This window comes from Ornithodoros turicata, chromosome 1 (assembly GCF_037126465.1).
Source record: "Ornithodoros turicata isolate Travis chromosome 1, ASM3712646v1, whole genome shotgun sequence".
NCBI lineage: Eukaryota > Metazoa > Arthropoda > Arachnida > Ixodida > Argasidae > Ornithodoros > Ornithodoros turicata.
This window is the reverse complement of record NC_088201.1, coordinates 76,307,379-76,325,737: the sequence shown is the minus strand read 5'-3', so window position 1 is coordinate 76,325,737 and position 18,359 is coordinate 76,307,379. Positions and strand designations below refer to the sequence as shown.

General features: G+C 44.7%; 2 protein-coding genes across 3 annotated transcripts in view; one reads left to right on the top strand and one right to left on the bottom strand.

Annotated features, from left to right (window-relative positions):
• The window catches only part of LOC135378409 (uncharacterized), a 53,962-nt gene that overhangs the window by 1,546 nt on the left and 34,057 nt on the right, over window positions 1-18,359 (top strand). The window contains exons 2-3 of the mRNA XM_064611439.1: window positions 14,891-15,086; window positions 17,926-18,054. Of these exons, the coding sequence (XP_064467509.1) occupies window positions 14,891-15,086; window positions 17,926-18,054 (325 nt within the window). The remainder of the gene's footprint in view (window positions 1-14,890; window positions 15,087-17,925; window positions 18,055-18,359) is intronic.
• LOC135378410 (uncharacterized) overlaps window positions 1-18,359 on the bottom strand; it is a 69,446-nt gene that overhangs the window by 20,752 nt on the left and 30,335 nt on the right. The gene's annotated exons all lie outside the window — the stretch shown is intronic.

Genomic DNA, 18,359 nt, shown 5'->3' with positions numbered 1-18,359 from the left:
GCATGATGCGCTGACGCGAATTCCCACAAAGAGTCGACCACCTCCCGTTATGAACAAATTGGGATGGAGAAAAGGATAACACCCAGAATTGTAATTCTGCCGGACGATGTCGATAAGATAAAACTCCGTTTTTGGAGCGTCAGCGATCCCAATGCCATGAGTGCACGCGGAGCGGAGTTCGGTGTGCGCTGCGAACGTGGGTCGTGGCAACGCTCTATTAACCACCAAGAAGCGGAATAAAATGCGCCCTACGCTGTGACTGTTCTTTATTAAACATATGACGGTCACAAATGAGCGGGACAAAGTAACATACCACTTTAACGATAGCCTGCACTGTCTTTCAAGGAAAGTAAGCTGTAGTGTTTAGAGGAGGAAGGAAAACAATTATGTAAAAGAACGATTAAACGTCTCCTGGGAAAACGTTTAAATACGTATAGGTGCTGTTGAACGTATATCTAACACAACACGTTTAAACGTGTTTTAAGAAAACGTTTAGTCTGTGAAACGTGTTACGCAACGCGTTTCTTAAGAAAACGTTTAAAAGTTTAACATAGAGCTCTACTTTTAACGAGATGTTTACGTGAAGTTTTGTGGAAAGCGGCTCGTGCATAGTCGTAAGTTTGCGGTGGATGCGACCTTCAAATGTGGCACGCCCCATTACTCGCCCCATCTATCGATTTTGCTAGACATCATAGAATTGGTGCGCTTAACGATGAAGCGTCATTCAAATTAAGTACCTGACCCAAATGAAGAGACAGAGGGGTAACAGTCGCTCTTGAACATTCCCGTTGTCCGCTAACAGAGTTCACGTGCACGCCTTCTATGCTCTTTTGTTTTGTGCGTTTTACCAAAATAACTGCAAACTTACTTGTTAAGGTCTCGTACCGCATACCGTATAACTGCTTCAATTTCAAATTTGTTTGGCTGGGGTCTCTTCGTCTAAAATGTGTACAAACGCGCTCGGAAATCGCAATTTTACACAGCTGTTATTTTGAGCACCTCGCCCCTCACGAAGTGAGTCTGAGTGCGAGTCTCTCTATCTTCCCTTTTTTACTTCTGCATAGCCTTCACGTGCCCAGTCCTACTGCTGCTCTTCCTGAATTTAGCGTCGAGGTTCTAACGCGAGTTCCGAGGGACAGCCCGTCTTCTCTCAGCCTTTATATTCTTGCATGTAGCAGACAGAACGGAGAACCCTTCGCGAATAATTCTGGCCGACACTCGCTGTGGAAGAAACTTCTCATGGTAGATGGCGCCACCGCGCTTTTTAGCTCATCAATTCACATTCAATTTTTCCGTTTTGTTCTAGCTTTTCGCTTTAGTTTGCTTTCGTTCTAAAGAAAGTGGGTACAAACCGACTGTAGGGGCGAAATAGGGGCCACCACTGAACGTAATACATCTCCAGGATGCGAAGTGCTGCATTTGAAGGGAGTTGCGCTAGCCAAAGTAACAATTTGAAGCTGGCAACATTTAAGCCTTGGACCTGAGCAACAACCAAGGTCAATACGAATGGGATACAGCAACAGTCAATTTGATGCTCCTTAACACGTTACTTTTGCACTGTAATATCAAGTCTCACAACAAATATATTTGGTGCAATTATAATCTACTCGATGTATACTGACCACGTGTCAAATCTATAGAAGACCATGTTACTATGCACCAATATTCGAAAACACACAATGGAATCGATGCTATTGCGCTCAACTTTGTGTACGTGTATTTATCTCGTCGGGAGTTCTACACTGACATCGCCACTGTCAAACACGTTCGTTTCCTTTGCAAACCCCCTGTAGTTCAGCGCAGGCTTTCCGTCTCCCTCTATCTCGTTGATCATGTACTAGTTGTATACATCTGAAATCAACAACAACAACAAAAAAGTATCCTACTTTATAACGAAAATATAACAGCCCTTATACATGCATATCTTCCTCGGGTAGTTGTGCCACAACTCTTGCGATAAAAAGCAAGAAATCACGATCTTACTATATTACATTATGAACGTATCCATAACGTAACGTATGCGAAAAAAAAAAAACAACAACAACAACGCCGGAATGTGTTGTAACTCAAGCATAGTGGGGCCGATCATGTTGGACGCACAAGGGCAGAAATATCACTAAATCAAGCAGATCAACGTAAATATTGATAGTGCGCTTTTATTTAATAAAAAGCGCACTCACCTGACCGTTTAAGTTTCGGCTAAAGCCTCGTGTCATCCTTCCATCCGGAATTCACAGCAAGAAGTTGAAAATCGGGGAAAGCGTCTCTGGGCTGCACCGCCGTACTGCGTGCGCCGTGCCAACAGGCAGCCGAAAGAGAAGGCAAGCAATGGCGCGCAGGGTCACGTGAGCTATGATAGCTGCGCCCAGATAACTCTGCTGTAAACTGCCTATATACCTGTATTAATAGTGGCGACTTGGTAGACGGGTACAAGTTGGTCAGACACGTCGTCTTCCGCGGGGGACGTTATAAACGTGGTGTGCCGAGTTTTCGGCAAACGTTAAAGAACCGTCAGGTGGGCAAAATTAATCCACCGACCCGACCACTGTGGTGTCTCTCATGATCACAGTTGTCTCGCGACGTGAAATCCCGAATTATGATTAATTATGATCATCTATTTACTGAAGCACGCCGTACATAGTGCAATCTGCCAACGTTAATCTGGAATAAAAGATTTCTTATTTCCGCGGTGAACAGCAAAGAGGGATTCTGAAGAGCTTTCATTGAGCGATGAACTATATAGGCCGAAGTATGTAGACATTTGGTCTTATCGCATTGCCTAAAGCGCCTGTTTGCGATATCTGACGTCTTGCTTGCAAGCTCTTGTTTAAACGCTGGTGTCGTTTGCTCTTTCTTCGTCTGCGTTTCTTTGTCTCATTCTTTGTAGTTTTGCGGGTAATTCATCGTGTATTGCCCTGACAGTAAACACAGTTTGCTTGTGTCTTATACACACAAATCATGCATGAAATTGATGTCCGACGTTCAAAATACTCCCTTAGAGATATTTTTAACGTTATATCTAACGCTTAATCGTCATTTCAGAATATTACCATGCCTTGTTCAGAAATTAAAACACACGTATGGAGCGTGATCATACCACCACCAGCCTCAATCGGTGGCTTATCCAGAATAGCAAGCATTAAACAGAAACAGAATAGAATAAGCAAGCAAAGAAATAGAATAGCACATATAAACAGAATTGCAAGCAGGGCCTGTAAAACATTGGGTTTTGTTAAGAGGAATTTCAAAAGGGCTCCTAGAGATATTAAAGAAACTGTTTACAACTCATATGTTCGACCGTCCTTAGAATATTGTAGCGCGGTGTGGGATCCCACTGAAATAAACCTTCGGAAAAAACTAGAAAAACTACAAAACCAAGCGGCTAGATTTGTTTGTAATAATTACTCTCCTCAGGTTAGATCAGCATATCTGAGATCCATGCTGGGATGGCCTTCACTAGAATGCCGTAGGAGGCAATCTCGATTAAAACTTTTTTATCACATATATCACGGACATACAGGCATTCCTCGAGGGCATTATCTTTTCCCACCGAGTTACATTTCAGAACGTGTAGACCATGAGTATAAGGTTGAACCCTATCGTTTTCATATGTCCATTTTTAGAAATTCTTTTTTTCCTAAAACAGTTGAGGAATGGAATAGACTTCCACGAGATCTTGTTTCTTCCCCAAGTGCCACTTTTGGTGAAAAGTTATGCATGTACGTGTTAGAGTAATTGAACTTTTTGTGATTGTGTTGTTAAGTTGTCTCCTCTCCCCTACACAATGCCACTTAGGTGGAGCAGTAGGGTAGTGTAAATAAATAAATAAATAAATAAATAAATAAATAAGCATGAAAAAAAAAAGAAGCGGCTCATTACTACTAGCGTTAAAGTAGTAATAGTTTAAGTATTTTTTTGATTGCGTGTTAGCGCCGCGAAGCAACTGTGGCTGTGAGCGGCGTACAGATGTGGACAGACGGAGAGAGGACAGCAGGAAGGAGTGGGGGAGGGGCAGGGGGATTAGTATGCGTCCTGGGCAGACTTCAGGGGGAACTGTGTCGACATTCGTCTGGAATGTCTTCGAAAAACCCAGGGAAAACCTGAGACAGCACAGCCGGCGGTAGGATTCAATTTTAAGTACCACTGCCAATATGTGGAGGGTGTGTCGCAAGGGAGGGGGTGTCGCCCAGCGTTGGTGTTGGGTGGGTGAGTAGGAGGGGTATTGAAAAATTGGTGACTTTGTCAGCTCTTCCCGTTTACTTCCCTTTTGAGATATGCTGTGGCTACAGTTGTGAGGTCCAAGAAGTGCATTTTGATCGAGCCAGACGACTTTATTTAATCGTACTACCATAATAGTATCATTCTACATACTGCAATGACACCTCTTCCGTCGTGACTTCCGTCGCATTATATACCATTATTTTCACTTGGCTTGCACAGATTTGAAATCGTGGCTGAAACCAAGACTATTATTCGAGAAACCGTTCCACGCGTAACACACCGGCGGCATGTTGCACTCTAATCAGCGCATTGTGTCAGTCCGGCACGCAGACGTCATCGAAGGACATCAACATTTCACGCATTTGCGCTTGGTAACTCTACGGTCGAATTCCTCTCCATTCTGACGGCACGGCCTTATCGCACACTGCCGCGAGCTGTTACAATTGAATATTGTAATAGCTGCCCCTGACACACCATTAGTGAGGTTGCATCGCACGCTATCGCCATGTCGTATGTAAGAGATAGCATTGACGGTTCTGCGTACTCGCCAAACCTACAGATAGCCTCGCCTAATGGGCAGAACCACCTCGCTATTCCTTACGTACGCAAGGGCGACAGCGTATGATGCACTAAAACTCACTATTAAGGAATACAGTTGTGGGCAGCCGTGTAGGTTACCTTGAAGGAGTATAGAGGGTAAAAAAAAAAAAAAATCAGATTAAGACGTCTGATGAAAGTGTGTGTGTCATTTTACCGCATAGCGTGAAAGATTTTGATATGTGCAATTTGTTTCACAGAAAAAAAAAAAAAAAAAACACAAACAAGGCTCCGCGCGTTCACCCTTAACTCGCCACTCCGGGTATAACTAGGAGGAGAAAGTATGATGCCACGTCACCGATGACGTTACAGGGGCAACTCGTTCTGGTTCGTTGGTCCCCATGGGGATCAGCACACTGTCCCTTTGCCGTCGTAAACCAGTTTTGCCAGTTGCCAATCATGACCGAACCTGCAGCAATGCTTTTTCAGAACCCCGAAGAGCCGAGTAGCAGACAAGATTTCTCTGTACCAATCAGCGAGCGTGGCCCCTGTAGCGTGAGCACGACATCACAGGCTCGTACGGCTCTCCACCGCCGTTGCGCATGGTCGCTTTTTGCGGCGTACTTTAAATTCAATTTCTGCGATAATTATGACTCTGTGGTGTGAATTACTTCTAATGGTGCATCTTACTGGCCTACTTAACAGTTTTATACGACGAAAACAGGGTGTTAAAAATGACTTCTTTGCTACTTTAAAGCAAACAGATTCGCTAACAAAATCTAACATTCCACGGACTGCGAGCAGGAACTCCGCTCGCTTGCAGAGATCATCTAAAAGCTTGCGGCGCTTTTATTACAAGGCGCGGGAATGTACGACGACCTGCACGCTGAGCACTTTTCCTGTTCCGCGTTATATCCCCTTCGAAGGGATATCGAGATAAGCGCACACACGGTTTACTTTAGCGAATGCACAGATAGTGCAAAGTTTATCTCTACACATCTGTCCCACAGAAGTACCTATAAGTCGAGCGATCGATCGACTTTTGCTATGGATAGCGACTGATCTCGTGGCAGTTTGAGCGTCTGCATTCGACACGTCAGCTACCTGTGTGCAGGGCCGGCGATAGGGGGGGGGGGGGGGGCGAGTAAGGCGACCGCCGTAAGCCCCGCGCTTGCATAGGTCCCGCGCACGAAGCCCTCAACCAGGGATTACTTTTTTTTAAATATCAAGTATGCACTTAATCGTGTGAAACAGGCCCCGCGATGTGCCTTTGCCTCAGGCCCTGCACGCCCCTAGCACCGGCCCTGTCTGTGTGTGTATACTAATGCAAATATCAATTCACGAAGAATGGTCACCTGACTCGTATTAATCTTTGTTTTCTCATCAAGTGAACCCGGACTAATGAATCGTGTCTACACACGCGGGCTAAGTTGAGTATATTTTAGCACTTGTGATGAGTGCATATCAAGGCACAAGTTTTGTGTTTGATGATACAAACAGGAAGGAATAGGGTGGGTTGCGGTGTGGCGTATTTCAGCACTGTGACTATAATAAAATGAAAGCAGTTGGAGGAGATTTACGCGTCATGAATGAAATAAATCCGCACGAGTGATCGGAATATACTGTCCGCCTCCAATAGAAACCATGATATACTGTTGAGTGTCCATTGTGTTCGTTCTCAAAGTATCCGGTAGAAAATTAAACGAATAAGAGGGCTACAAGTAGAATTGCCAGAAATACCAGCTCAAATAATGTGCACCTTCTCTGTGACTTGTCTCGGAACATGGTTTCGTTGGGTTCCACCGTATGCATCACACCATTTCGGTTTTACAATTACTGTCCCTTTCAGGGCCAGAGCTGGTTCCATTCCCTTTTCAACGTATTCACATTACGCACACCTTATTGTGTCTCGGTTTTGGTGAAACATCAATGGTACGAACGTCCAAACTTGCTGGAAATGTCAAAGTTGATCTTACCGTGTCGAGGGGCTTCTTCGGTCAAGACGGAACGGAGTCGAACTGAGCACCGCCCCACGGCGATGTCTCGCCTCTGCACTTGTCACTGTTCTCACGTGTTACACCATGTAGAAGTTGTTTGAGCACCTCACGAAAACCATTATCACGTGATTAGCGCCTTTTGAGATAACAGCCAGTGAGATATTTACCGGTCTCACTATTTGCTCTTGAGTTATTTTATCGTTTATCAGATTGCTGGAACAAGCTGTTCAATGTCAGTTCTCTTTAGGCTCACAGTACCTTCCACGTAGTAGACAGATTGCAATCGTTGAAGTGATGAGGTCATCCTGTGGATGGCTCATACCAATTGCAGCGGCCGTCGTAAAATGCCAAAACGCTTTAACTATTCTTTCTTCCCTCCCCCCATTTCTAGACCCCCCCTTTCCTTTGATCTGCGATCACCACAAAACAGTAAACACATTAAAACACGAAAGTGCGCTGTGCTTTTTAATTAGAATTTGAATGTAGAAAAAAAAAAAAAAAGCACGAGAAACTGAATTCGTCGCCCGACGAATTCTGCATAAGAATTCTCCATAATGAACCCCTAAAAGAATGTAGAGTGATTTTGTTCTGTCTTTCTTAATGTGATTGAATGCATTTTTTAAAATCTGCCAGCAGCTGCGATGGTCTTGTTCGTTAAAAGAATTCTATTACTGATTGGCACTGTACGCGGTGGCAGGTACACCGTGAAGCGTTTAAGTTAACTAATTGGAATTAATACGATGTAATTAATATATATTTCAATTCATAGTGTAAATAATAGAGTTGGTATACTATGGCGTGTTTACTAAATTAGACATATTGATATTTAGTTATTCTTACTTACAATGTTGCAAATAAAAATACCAATCCGGTACGTGGAAAAAGATTACTTTAAAAAATGACGGTTTCGTTCCGCTGCCGCACTGGCGGATCCAAGGAAGCAGGGAGGGGCGGTTGGGCGGTCGCCCCCCCCCCCCCCCCAAGATCATTAGGTTGAACATTAAAAACATTAGGTGTCCTCCTCTCCCCTCCTCCGCTACCCTCTTCGAAAAAGAAACCGTCCCTCCCTCCCCGAAGAAAAAAGAAGAAGAAATATCTGGATCCGGCCCTACGAGGCCGCTACGCAAGCTTCGTGTGTCAGTCTTATTTCGTATATTTTTCTGGCTGTCTTTCTTACACTTCGTTCATTATGAGACAGCGAAGCAGGTGAGAGAATGCGTCGGTTATGCTTCCCTCTCTACTGGCATCGCGACGAGCAGCAGCCATTCGAAGCTCCAATCTTGTAGCGCCATCTGTTGTGCATGTTAGAGAGTCTGTGGGGAAGACGTTTTTTTTTTTAAATTCCGTGATAGCGCCTCGAAGCAACTATGGCTATGAGCGGCGTACAGACGTGGACAGATGGAGAGAGGACAGCAAGAAGGAGTGGGGGACAGGGGATTAGTATGCGTCCTGAGCCGACTTGAAGCGGAACTGTGCCGACATTCGTCTGGACAGCTTGCGGGAAATCCCAGGGAAGACCGCAGACAGCACAAGTGGTAGTAGCAGTAGCTTACTTCTAAGTAGTAGTAAGCTATACAAGTAGCTTAACTTCTTCGCCTGTCTTTTCTTGCCGTTCACGTTCCTAAGACGCACTTGCGACAAATTTGAGCATATCTGCAACTACCTCTGTGGAGTTGGCTCGAATATCAACGCAACATTTCTGCACGTCCGCACAGAGAATAACGTGCAGGGCTGACCCTAAAGATGCGCGCAGACAGCAAAGCTGCGGAGAACGTAACTCCCAAAATGCCCCGCGCGGTTTTCACCTCCCTCATGGGGTTTATGCGAGTCGCCTATAGCAGCTGATTTCAGGGAAGTTCGCGCCCGCGCTGCCTCGAGGAAGCTGCCTGAGTCAATGTCCACACGAACACCCCCGCAACCAAAGATAAACCTTGTTTTGCACTTAACTGACCGAGAGCACGCAAAGTGCGCCTTCGCAACGCGACCTATAGAATGATTCCGAATCATGCCTTTACGTCAGGTGCAATTGTGCTACACATGCTATTCTTAAATACGCCGCCTCACAGAAAGTGTCCAGAACCCTATGCCAGGGACCCTATGCCAGACTTGTACAGTAACTTGAGTACATTACTTAGGTTACGTATCTTAAATACTTTTGCGAGTAATTCGGTATTTTGCAAATACTTTTAAAAGTCGGCATTTAGTAATCTAACTTAAATTCTTTTTCAAGAGCTTCTACTCATTTTGAAAGTTACTTTGAAGACACTTCTCTGTGCGTCACCCGAAGGTCGAACCATAGATTCTTTTTTGTCTCGGCAATGCGCTTTGTGCTGTACATATGCATGAGCGTCTGCGATATTCGGGACATCCACGTCCCTCTCGGGATGGGGTGCAGTGCAACGCCTCGGGTTTAAGGACATGCATGTGGCGATGTGTTGTCCTGAAGTGTATGCGGGGGTAAACTATTGAGATCTCTATCAGGAAGGAAAGGAGACCCATGCTGAAAGTCTTAGGCAGAGTGGGCACATATAATATCAATAACATTTTATGGGATCAAAGCGATGTTATGGAGATAAACGACACTTATGTTATTAAATTAATTACGTCGTTTCTGTTGAGCCATCGTTCGAGCGTTGCGTTGCGTTGCGTTCGAGTTGTTTCGAGCTAATAAATGTTTTTGGTAATGCCATTTTCAACTCGACCGCTCTTCGTATTTCTTTCATAGCGAATTCCAACTGTGACGCCAAAGTATCTTGAAGGTAACGAGTTACTTTTAAAATTATTTAATACTGTATTTTAAATACTTTTCAAGATTGGGTCTTAGTGCCTTATTAAGTTACGTTATTTGCCCGGTACTCAATAACTTAATTTAAATACCTTTTGCGAGAATCTTGTATAAGCGCGCCTTATGCTTAACTTTTCGAAAAAAAAAAAAAAAAAACATTACTCGCTATAAATGCATCACTTCCTCATGATTCGTGACGAGCTCCCAGGCGAAAGCCAATCGCGACGGTAAAATAGATTCCCAGCCTGACAAAGCGGTTTTTACGTACCGTCACGTAACGTCTAGAGCGAGCAAATTTAAAAGAAATCACGATAACGAACGATATATATGGGTTTCAGCATAGGGGCCAGCCTTTTATATTCTTCCTAACTATATTTCAATAAAATTAGTCTGTGAAACCTTTCGCTGACGACAAATAAGTTCCGAAAAAGAACTGTCCGCCATTACGTTGACGCGTATTAACGTAGGGATATGCTTTCTGTTTTGCCGTCCATTGACTGATTAAAAATAATAAGTTCTACTCAAAACCTAGTTTGGTTTGCTGCAGGGAAAAATAAAATGGAGAATGTGGCGCTCATGAAGAATCTAGACGCTCTCAATTCACTATATATTTTGCGATCTTGTATGATTAAATCATACAAGATCGCAAAATATATAGTGCATAAACCCCAACGTCGGAAATGCGCATCTATTTCCGCCGTCCGCTCACGACGTCGCGTCAGGCGTCGCCAAGTGAGAATTGGCTCTAAATTTAGCTGCGTGCCTTGACGCGTAATGAATGTGCGAAATGGAAAACACGATTGTAAAATAGAGGGATGATGTGTCATATCTGATGTGACGGATGACTGGTGGATCTGATATATTCTCTGCATCTCAGCCCGATCCCTTCGTTGTGCTGTAACACCGTCTTATTAATAATTAAGCAAAGAATATAATAATACTGATAAGATGACGAGATGACTCGTATCGCGTGTTTGACGATAAATCACTCAATTCTCTTTCAGGCTAAGTATGCGGTTTGTTGTCAGTGGCGATTTTTGGCAGATCAGAAGCGCTTTACGAAAACGATACCACAAAGTACGCTGTCGAATTAAACGTCAGCGACACTTTAGAATTATCATTGAGGCGTCTTTTCAGAACGGCTATCGTGAACGCCATTCCGATCTACTAAGAATCGACACCGACTGCCCCCGCCGCTAGCGATACTGCCTGGAACGCACGCTGCTTTGGACGTCCTGAAGCGGAAGCGGCTAAATCTGTTCCTGGCGCCGGAGTTCAAAACGGGGCCAAGGTTTACAAGAGAACGCTGTGCCAAGCGCTTGTTTCTTCGGCATTTCCTTTGTTTGCTCTTTTCGTTCACTGCCGTAACAATAGCCCTTCTCTGCTGAGCAAGTTTACACATTGTCCACGAAGTTTACACATTGCACCGAGGATGATGGGATCGCTTTTCAACAGACATTTCCCGTTTTTAGCATGCTATTTATACCGAACGCTTGAAATAGAACGTGCTGCCTTTCCACTGCTTAGCCTCCCAAGTCACTAACAAGGACACTGTTTCAGCGCATTTTGGCCGGAGTAGCTTTTGCGCCATAAAAAAAATCATTATCATCATCACCAACAAGAACCGCGGGGTCACGAGACCTTGACGATGTATTGCCCATATCGATGCAATGGGAAAGGATTCGGCGTAGTAAGCGTCTTTTGGGCTGATCACGTCCTGTTGAATCTGCACGCATTGAGAGAAGAGCTATAAGTTGATAAACCGAGCACGTCTAATCTTAAGATGTTGCTGCTTTCGTATCCAAAGTTTACACTCTTGGCAGGAATATCTGAATATATATCTGTAGTGTGATGTAGCGTGGTGTGAAAACTGCGTAATTTCTGTCCCTATCTTGGACCGCGATGTATGTTTGGAACTATTCTAGCCCATGGGCAGATAATTAGAAACGGATTGCACAGTGACGCGATAGGCGCGCTGATTTCATTTAACAAATATCACGTGCAGTCATCAGTAATAGGAAGTATACTTCAACTATCAAGTACTACTTTATGCTCAGAAAGGTACTTAAAGGTGACATTGAATACTTTACATCAACATGTAGGTAGGTTGGTAGGTAAAACAAGAAAAATATGGCGATGTTATCCCCAACACCAACATGTACTGCACATCAAGTACCTGTTCTGGCATTCTTCCCTCATGTGCTTAAGTACCGAGCTGTTTAATCCGAAGTCATAACTTGAAAAATATCGATAAACAACGTGTGCCTGGGAGGGGAGTTTAAAGATGAACATAACGTTGTTGATAGGTTATAAAAACCTGTATTTCGGTGCTGGTCAGCTGTTAGAAGTTGGCAACACAAAAATACATGAATAACACACGATTTTTCACTATCTACATGATTGACATCATCATCATTATGTGCAGGCTACGCACAGCGGTAGGCAGCGCAGTGACTAAAACCTGAATTGCAAAGAATAAAAATAGAAACATAACTACCTTCTGACTAATTGTCACCACCAAACTACAAAACGTGGAGTGACACAAACTACATTGTACAAGCGAGTGCTTTAAAAGGTACTCTGCGTAGTACTTTGTGGTTTACTTTAAGCGAATATGCAGTATACGGTACTTTGCACCGTACTTATTGCGTAAAGTAGTTAAACTAAGGTAAATAAAGTAACGTAAAGTAATGTCGCCAATGATGTCTTCCTCTTCCTAACCGCCATGTTTAAACACGCGCTTCAAACGTTCCTTTTGTTGACTTCCTTGTAACTTCACTGGATGGCAATAGAGAGATATACAATTCGTACACGCAGATCTCTGCTTCATTTCTTCGCGGGGGGTTCCATTGGAGAATTCAAGAGGAGACAAAAGGCCGGGAAAATAAATTATCGAAGTGAACATGACATGTCGAAAACGAAAGTAACTACGATAAAGTAAGACCGACAGGAAAAGTAATTATAGTACTGACTAGAAAATAATGAAAAAGGAATATTGAGTAGTAGTGCCTTTCAGAAAAACAGTCATACTAATATCCGAAAAAAAAAAGAAAGAAAAGTCTACTTGAAACGCGGTATTTGAATACGGGTACCCAAGATACTACTCAAGATACGGCACAGAAGTCTGTCCATATCCAAGGCATAGAGTTCGAACTTGTACACTCTTAATACGGAACTTCATCGCATACAGTCTAAAAACAGAGCTTCACCGCATAGCACGCAGTGCGACAACCATTGTTACGAATGATAGGGTTATCGCTTCTGATTCGAAGAGAGAAGGGGGCGTACGCCTTTTTGTGTCAATTTGGATATGTGAAAATTGCTCGTCGACACTCAACGATGTTTCCGAGTAATTAATCGGTTTCGGTTTACATATTTCTTGTGCGGAACAGTGCACCAATGTGCTCTTTGGATCAGCTATCCGGCTAGTTGACACACGGGGGTGATGGACGATAAGGAACAGCCGCAAGACCGCAGGAGACGCTTTGGTGTTCCCTCTCCTTCTCTACACTCTTAAAGTCAACTTCACCACATAGCGCTGTCTTCGGGTGCGTTTTTTTATTCTACCCGGGTAACTCGGGGGTAACCCTTACTGGACGAAAAATCAAGGGTGACGGAAGTGACGACATAACCTACCGGCGAAAATTCAACTCTCGCCGCTCGAGGGTTACTCTGGGTACCTACTCTCACTGACCCAGCTCAGCAGGTGGGTAGCAGAGGGTTATGACGTCGCACGACGTCAAGTGAAACGAAAGTGAAAGTGAAAAGTGAACGCGTCCCGCGTCTTTTAACTGCCGGATTCTGAGCATATTTCGGTGGCTTTAGCACGACTGTTGTTTCGTTGGATGCATGCCTTTTTCTTCCTTCGTCATCATCTTCCCCTTCGTCAAATGCGTCAAGAAGCACAAGTGCCGCAACTTCTACAATCATGTCCCCGTCAAAAACGTCGTCTGCCTCTGCCGCCATGTTCGCTGAGACGGGCGCATAACTCGTAATGGGCGAAAATTTCTAAACCGGGGTAACTATCCACAGGTCACGTGACGTCTCACTCTGGTCACGTGGTGCGTAACCCGGGGATTACCCGGGTAGAATTAAAGAAAAAAAACGCACCCTTAGCCAACCATCATACCGGATGACAACGTTTCTCTCCTTGGATTTGAATAGTACGGGTGGCCTACGCCTTTCTCTCTCTCTCTCTCTCTCTTTTTACCGATGATGCCGTACATATGGACAAATGGTCTTTACCGGAAAGAAATTTCTTCGATAGCGCCACCTGTTCACGAATTATTCACCGCGGGATTTTCGCCGGACACCCTGTATAGCAAGCTTCTGCTATTGCTGAGCAACTTGAAGGGAGCAGATATTTGTTATGATCCTCCACAGTGAACGGCATTCCCGCATGTTCATGCCGTCCTGATATATACTTGCATGATACCGTTCTACTGTGATACAGTGACCTCCAACTGCAACTGCAGTAGAAGGTCAGTCCGCTGTAGATAGTGCTCCAAGGAACACGTGATATAGCTCGTACTTATGCTAGTCTGCAGAAACCCCTAGTGTGAAACTCCCGAAAAATGCCTAACTGAACCAGCGGCGTAGCCAGACAAATATTTCGGGAGGGGCTGTATGGGGACTTTACATGAGAGAGGAGGATTTCCCCCTCGTTTCCTTGTTCAAATGCACTACCAAAGGTACAATTTCGGAGGGGTGGTTGGAACACCCAGAAACCTCCTGGCTACGCCAGCGAACTGAACGCTTAGCCACATCACGGACTCTAACTCTCACTCTTGAAACAGAACTTTACCACGTAGTTCGCTGAAGGTCCACCATTGCCCAGGGTGATGCCTTTATCATTCCTGTTTTGTGGAAAGCACGGAGCGTGTACCTTTTTTTTTGTGACAATTAAATTAAATACAAAAGTGCTGAAAAAGGCGTACGCCTCTCGTTTTCAACTAATCAGGAGATCGAACGATGTCATTGGGGATGATGGTTGGCCAGCTTCATTCTAAACGGTGAAGTTCTGTTTGAACAGAAGCGTTAGTCGTGACGTTGCCCACCTGTGTCAGGCCGACAACGGCGAGCTCTTTTAGGGGCACCACCACAACCACCACCTCTGTTTGAACAACGGCAAGCCTATTTCGATATTAGCCCCCCCCGCTCCCCTCTGTTTCAAGAGTGTCGGGGTGCTCATTTAGAGTTCCTCTTCTATTGCTAGAATGAGACAGAGTGCTGTGCTTCGCAGAATATGGACACAGAATGGCGACTGTACCGCTTCTCTTGCCCTTAAAGCTACGTAGTGATTCTAGTGATCTACACTGATTTAACACAAACGTAACACTTGTCCTTCCAGCCGTGACCTAAAGCACGAGTTGGATGGTCTGTATCTGCGGGTGTCGGACGCCGAGACAAGAGCCAAGAACGACTCCAACGCCCTTCGCCACAAAGTGCAAACAGAGATTGCAGAATTGTCCTTCTCTCTGGAAGACACCACGGCACAGAACAACGAGATGCAGAAGATCCTCAAGAAGCAGGCCAAGCAACTTCTTGTAAGTGCACGCAAAGAGATATTAGAGAGTTTTAGTGCAGCGTATGTTATCGCCATCGCGTACGTGAGAGATAGCGTGGTGGTTCTGCGCAATGCGCGAAGCTCTCTATATTGTTTGCGCGTGCGCAGAACAACCAACGCTGTCACTTACGTCCGCAAATGAGATAGCATACGGTGCACTAAAACACATCACTCATTCTAAATACTGTCAGAACACTTGAGATAAAGTTTATCAGCAGTTATTGCAGTTATTTACGCGCATTCAGCTTGGCCACGTAAGCAGTGCATCCACCCGGGAACGAAAAGATAAGCGCGGCACATTCTTTAAAAAAACAACGAAAAAACAAAATTTCACAGCATAACATCTTTTTGTGACATTTATGCAGTTACGTTAATTGTCACACAAAAGCGTATGTCCCCCGCTTTCTATAAATTAGGAGTGATAACGATACCATGCTGTGCAATGTTTGGCCTTTCGTTCTCTCCTCTGATTTTTTGAAACCAGGAGGCATAGGCCTTTTTATGACACTTATGCAGGATATAATTGTACCAGAAAAGGCGTACGCCTCCTGTTATCAGCAAATTAGGGGAGAGAACTATGTCATTCGAGATGATGTTTGGTTAGGAGGTGAAGTTACTGCCATTCCGTTTAATGCAGTAAGTTTGCAGTGTGGCTACACTCTTAGAAATGGACTTCACCGCATAGCACGCTCGTAGCCAACCATAATCTCGAATGATATTGTTATCTTCCCTAATTTGTTGAAAATGGGAGGCGTACGCCTTTTTTGTGACAATTATGAACTGCATAAGTGTCACAAAAGTGGCGTACGCCTCCCGTTTTCAACAAATCAGGGCAGATAACGATATCATTCGAGATGCTGAGGGCTACGAACGTGCTATGCGGTGAAGTTCATTTTTAAGAGTCTAGGGTGCCGTGTGGCTCTCCAGCTGGCTGCTCGCCACCTACCGGACCCCGGCAGAAGCACTCAATGAATGATAGCTACAGCAGACGACAGGTACATTTCGCGCTGACCCGAAACTGCCGCAACTTCCCTTCGAGTGGGATGGAGTTTCGCGGCTTACAGAACTCAAACAGCAACAGCACTGCTCAATTCCGCATCGCAAATCTACTGCGGAGGAGAGTATTCAATATCCAGAAGGGGAAGAGGAAAAATATACATGAGATTCTGAGGTAAACATAAACAAGCTCCCGTCACAACTTCTGGTGTCACGAAGACTTCCGGTCCTTCCGCGAAGGGCGCTCGGAACCAGCCATCATGCAGAATGATATTTTTCACTTTCCTGATTTGTTGAAAAGGGGAGGCGTGCGCCTCTTTGTGGCAACTTGGATTGACATAAAAAGACGTATACGGCACTCTTTCTCCTCAAATCAGAAGCGATAATTGCATCAATCGACATAGCGGTTGGCGCAGAGCGTGTTTGCTGGGAAACCGGATGTTATTTTGGCATCAAACCGGAAGCGGTGCAAATAGGCATGTATACTATCACAGGAGCGGCATGAACGAAAATAACGAAGACAGCAGCAAACCACGCTCAAATTATGTTATTTGTAAAATTTTTAAAGCGTGTCTCGCGGAACGAGGCATGAAGCAGGGCGAGTTATTCATTTTTCTCCGCCATCGTGAGGATGACGCGAGCGCCTCGATAGGTAGTAGGAGAGGCGATATATAGGCCGACATCGCGCTCACCTGTGGCAACCGCATTGTCAATTCTCCTCCCGCGCCCCATACTAACGAGACGTGAGTAGACGTTGACGAGAGTGTTTCGGCGTAGTGTAATTGGTAGCACACCATTGGCAGCAATCATAGAGGAAGTGGGTTCGAGTCCCGCCACTAACACTTTCTGACTTTTCGTCAATTACCAGATCGTTCCTTGGGCCTTGTAAATGTTGGATTATCCTAACTGTTGTTTCTTCAGCCTCTACAATTTACGTAACAGGGTGCTCTAGCGGCAACTGTGGCTACTGCGCAGTCAGGAAGAAAAATAAGAACGCAATTTGAATAGACAGCGGTTGCTGTCAAAGCGCCATCAATTGTTAGTCAATTGCAGGCTTCTTGAAAGTGTGTTACTTAGTGTATGCATTCCTACACGTTTCTAGCTACCAGTGTTACCTAGTTTGCAAGTGTCTTTCCGTGCGTTCGATGTCCTCTTGTTTACGTCGCCAGGCAAAGTGCTATCTCTAAGACAATACCAGCGTTGTCACCGACCCAGCTATGGCCTGCTGACCGGCATCAGCGCCACCTCATCGTCGGAGCTTTATGTATGTGTGTGTATGACCCAGCTGTGGTGGTATTCGAGCGGTCTGTTGTGGTGATTCTACCTTGACCACACCAATTTTGCGGTTTTGTGATATGTTTACAAGATTTCAACCATATTATGTATTTGTTACTGTGGTAAAAGAATTAAAAGTGAATAGGAATCATCGTCACACATTGAGATCGTAGACCTGCCATCCGCTCCGCCGCATACCAATGAAAGCATTATATAAATACCGTGTGAAACATGATCGAGGACGACTGGACTGGAAGACAAGCCATATTACTTGACCGGTATGCCTACAGGTTCTCTTGCAACGGACTTTCTGACCAGAATATGTTAAATAAGCATTCAATTACACCACAGCACATCGTATACATACGTCGTACAGCACGGAGAGGAAAACAAAAGAGAGTCAGAAAAAAGGCGGACGTTCTTTATTGCAGAAGAATATCTGCCACATTTCTCCTCGACTAGTGTGTTAAACAATGTCGGCTATTACCTACTGTCTTTCATGCTTAGTGATATAGCTTACTAACTAATCGCGTGGCACTTCCCTCTAGGACCTACAGGGCTACTGCAACGAGTTACAGCGCCACCTTCAGGAAGCCACCGACGATCTATCAGCTGCCAACAAACGCTGCGGCGATCTGCAGCGCGAGTTGGACAATCTCAAGTCCAGCATGGAATCGGTAAGTGCATTTGTGACGGAGATGCGTTGAAAAACACCAATCAGCAAGTACAAGGGTGGCGAACAAGGTGATGCGTATTGAGCTGTAGGAATTAGTGCACCCCGTGGAATAACCAGCCGTTATCGCAATGAATCATCGAATTTTCTTCTCATGACTCCAGGGGTGACAACGAGAAATCATATTTTTTGTGATTTGATGATTCTGGGCCTCATTTATCTCTCATTTCCTCATTTATCCTTTCCTCATCCTGTCCTCATTTATTATCTTCTTTTATCTCTCATCCAACCTGTCTTGTGCACTTTCCA